This window comes from Phytophthora infestans, genomic scaffold (genome assembly GCF_000142945.1).
Source record: "Phytophthora infestans T30-4 supercont1.1283 genomic scaffold, whole genome shotgun sequence".
In the NCBI taxonomy this organism is placed as follows: Eukaryota; Oomycota; class Peronosporomycetes; order Peronosporales; family Peronosporaceae; genus Phytophthora; species Phytophthora infestans.
In genome coordinates this window covers 2340-5521 of record NW_003302672.1, presented here as the reverse complement: position 1 = coordinate 5521, position 3182 = coordinate 2340, and the positions used below count along the sequence as shown (strand labels likewise).

Below are 3182 nucleotides of genomic sequence, written 5' to 3'. Positions count from 1 at the left end.
TCCATTCGCTTCTGAAATTCGGCCGGGCTCAGGCGAAACAGCTCCTCTGCTTCTTCTAAAAAATTCTCGGTCTCTTCATCGGGCTCTTCGTCATCGTCGAGTTCGTTTTGTTCGTCGTCGACTAGTTCCATCGTGTCTGGTAGCTCCTCCTCGTGGGACGAAGCCTTGCTCGGGTACTGCTTCTGCATCTCCTCGAACCACTTGCCAAACTCCCCGTCGTCATCCTGTCATTGGTTAGCCAACATAAGCAAGTTACCTTCCAAATATTATGACCATTGCGTGTCGCCATTTTACCTCGCCGCCTTGGTAGACTGCCGATTGCTTGGAGGACGCGCTGCTGGGAGAACCTCTGCGATTTCGACGAGCCGGCACCACACCAGATGCATGGAGGCCTCGCTGCTGCAGAGTTGCGCTTGCAGGAGCGCCCTGCTTAAGCGCAAATCGGAGCAGCCGCGCTGTTAGGAGCATGGTGGCGAGGAGAGGCTACACCAACCGCTTAAAATGAGCGCCGATGGCGATGATTGGGTTTTTCAAACAATGAAATGCTTTTCACTGGATAGGGTGTGTTTTATTATGGGGATCTGTGACGTGTGCAAGATACTTGACCTCAAGTTTGTCCTGCCCGAAATCCACAAGGTGCATACTGTACTACCACTGGTGTACATGCAAAGCCACCGACAGTCGGTCCGACTCGGTGGTATGTACAGTACCGAGCTAGCCTAAAGAGAGCACTGCGACAACGTAGAATTTTAAGAGCTAGTGATTTAGATTGTCGGCAAGTTGCCAGCTGCCAGGCGGATGTAATCGATGGACGTCTGGAAACTTGACGCTCTGCAGGCGTGATTTCAAACATCGTTGCGGTCTGCTATTACATGATGCAATAGCAGACCGCAACGAGGTAGTTTACATGTAGAGGCTTTCACTGAAAGCCTCTACATGTATTAATCTGAAAGTTTCAGATGAATACCTGCTTACAGTGCTACACTGTCAGTGTACCGGCCACTGGACCGCTCCCTATGTACTGTACATGTACAGACAATCCTCTTTGTAGTGATACTGTCGAGTAGTAAGATTATATAACATTCCCGTGGGCAGAAGCTGCGTCTGCGAAGATGGCGCAGGAGATGCGCAGCCACGGAGTAGCAGTCTGCTACTAGCAGATCGACCACGACGCTATCAATCGACCATGATCGCTTTGGGCCATCGGAAAACGACGATAGTTCCGAATGAAATATGCATTTCATTCAAACAGAGCTCTTTGGTAAAATTTGCGAAGGTTTTCATCGCACTGAGTCTAGTGTTTGCGTTATTCCTTTTATATCAAGGTCGGCCGACAGACTGCTCGCCAATAGTTTCCGTAAGCAGCAGCTTCTTCTGCGGCTGCGCGTTAGCATAATAATCGGAATTTCTTCTGATTTTGATTGGTGAAAGTAAGCTTCTCGAAAGATTAAGCTTTATAATCGAATAAGGATAAAAAGTTTTTATCTCGGTAAACAAAACAACATTTGAGCGGCTAAAGAACTTTCTTTGAATGCTAAAGCTACGGAATCTAGAACGATTAAGCCCACTTGGTCTGATTAAGGCCTGCCTTATAGATTGATGACCACGGAGCACCAGTCCCATTTACAAAAATAAAATTTGTATTATTTTTCTGGATACACTCTGCAGGTGCATGTACGCAATCGATGATGCATCCCGAATTCCATCAGCCAATCAGAGAAAAACACCCATCGAAATCGCTTCAACTCGTCTAAATCCGGGTCTCGTGGGTGCTTGGGTTTATGCCCGCATTCATCTCATTTCTTGTTTAGCGACAAAGATGGTGGTGAACGAAGATCACCAGGAGCTGCTGCCGTTCGTGCGAGGCGTCCAAGACGGTGCCTGCGTGCCCGCAGCCGAGGACGTTCCCAGTGTTACGTCATCTCAGCGGCGCGATGACGAGGAGCGTGTCGTGTTCCTCGTGGTGCCAGGCCTCGCGGAAGATGACCAAGACGCCGCCGAAAAGATCGAAAAGGCGCTTCTACGTAGCTCCTTGGGCGTGCGCAATGTGCAGCTGGATCTTCTAGAGAAGCTGGCGAGGATCGAGCTGTTTTACCGCGCCGACGAGGCGATGGAGGCGGCTCTGGCTGACGAGGTGCGACGCGCTACACCCGAGCAACTCGTGGCGTATCCAGTGTGGCAGCATCGTGAGCGCATCGTGCGCCTCCGCGTGGACGGCATGCGCTGCATGACCAACTGTGGTCGGCAAGTGATCCGCGCGCTAGAGCAGATTCCAGGCGTGCTTCACATCCACGTGGACTCCAAGTCCAAGACGGCCGAGGTGGCACTAGCTAAAGGCTGCACAGCGACAGAGGTGGATCTTATTAAGTACATTCGCGCGGCCAACCCGCGCTTCAACGCATCCATCGCTAAAGAGAAGAAAGAGCGCGCAGGTTCCGTACCTGGTGCGATCTTGTTGAACATCACAGGCATGAGCTGTGCCAAGAACTGCGCTACAAAAGTTCAGGCTGCCTTGCAAAGTGCGGAAGGAGTAATTGACGCGATAGTCGACTTCGGCAATAAGCGCGCGACGATCATCCTCGAGTCGGAGAGCTTAGTGACAAAGCAAGATCTGATTCAGGTGGTGCGCAGTGCTGGCACAAAGTTCGATGCGTCGCGTTACGAGCTTTTCAACAACGACGGCGACTCGCGCGTCGTATATCTAACGATCGATGGCATGAGCTGCGCAAAGAACTGCGCAAGAAAGGTGCAAGATGCACTTAACAACGCCGAGGGGGTTATTAACGCCAAGGTGGACTTTGACACGAAGCGTGCGACCATTTTCTTGGAGACGGGTAGTCACCTGACGGAATCCGACCTGATTGAAGTTGTCCATTCCGCCGGTCAAAAGTTCACTGCTTCAGTAGCGAAACCAACCAGTGGACCGCGTACAATTCGCCTTAAAATTGACGGTATGAGCTGTGCGAAGAACTGCGCAACGAAGATCGAGCGGGCTTTGAATGCTGTTGCGAGTGTAGAAAGCGCCACAGTGGATTTCCCGCTTAAACGCGCTACAGTTCAGCTAGAATCGGGCAGCTCCCTCTCGGAGAACGACCTCATCGAAGTTGTACGCAGTGCTGGCACGAAGTTTGATGCTGCAGTGTATGTGCCGTCGTTCAGCCCGCGTACTGTGCTGCTGGAGA

General features: G+C 51.4%; 2 protein-coding genes across 2 annotated transcripts in view; one reads left to right on the top strand and one right to left on the bottom strand.

Annotated features, from left to right (window-relative positions):
- On the bottom strand, positions 1-519 carry PITG_22125 (uncharacterized protein; the record flags this gene model as incomplete). The annotated part of the gene is made up of 2 exons (XM_002894678.1): positions 1-224; positions 295-519. Coding segments are annotated over 2 exons (276 nt in total), but the record flags the coding sequence as incomplete, so codon positions are not given.
- A 1300-nt stretch (positions 520-1819) lies between these two features.
- The window catches only part of PITG_22124 (P-type ATPase (P-ATPase) Superfamily), a gene marked incomplete at both ends in the record, with an annotated part of 3539 nt that continues 2176 nt past the window's right edge, over positions 1820-3182 (top strand). Inside the window, one exon of the mRNA XM_002894677.1 lies at positions 1820-3169. Within this exon, the coding sequence (XP_002894723.1) occupies positions 1820-3169 (1350 nt within the window). The remainder of the gene's footprint in view (positions 3170-3182) is intronic.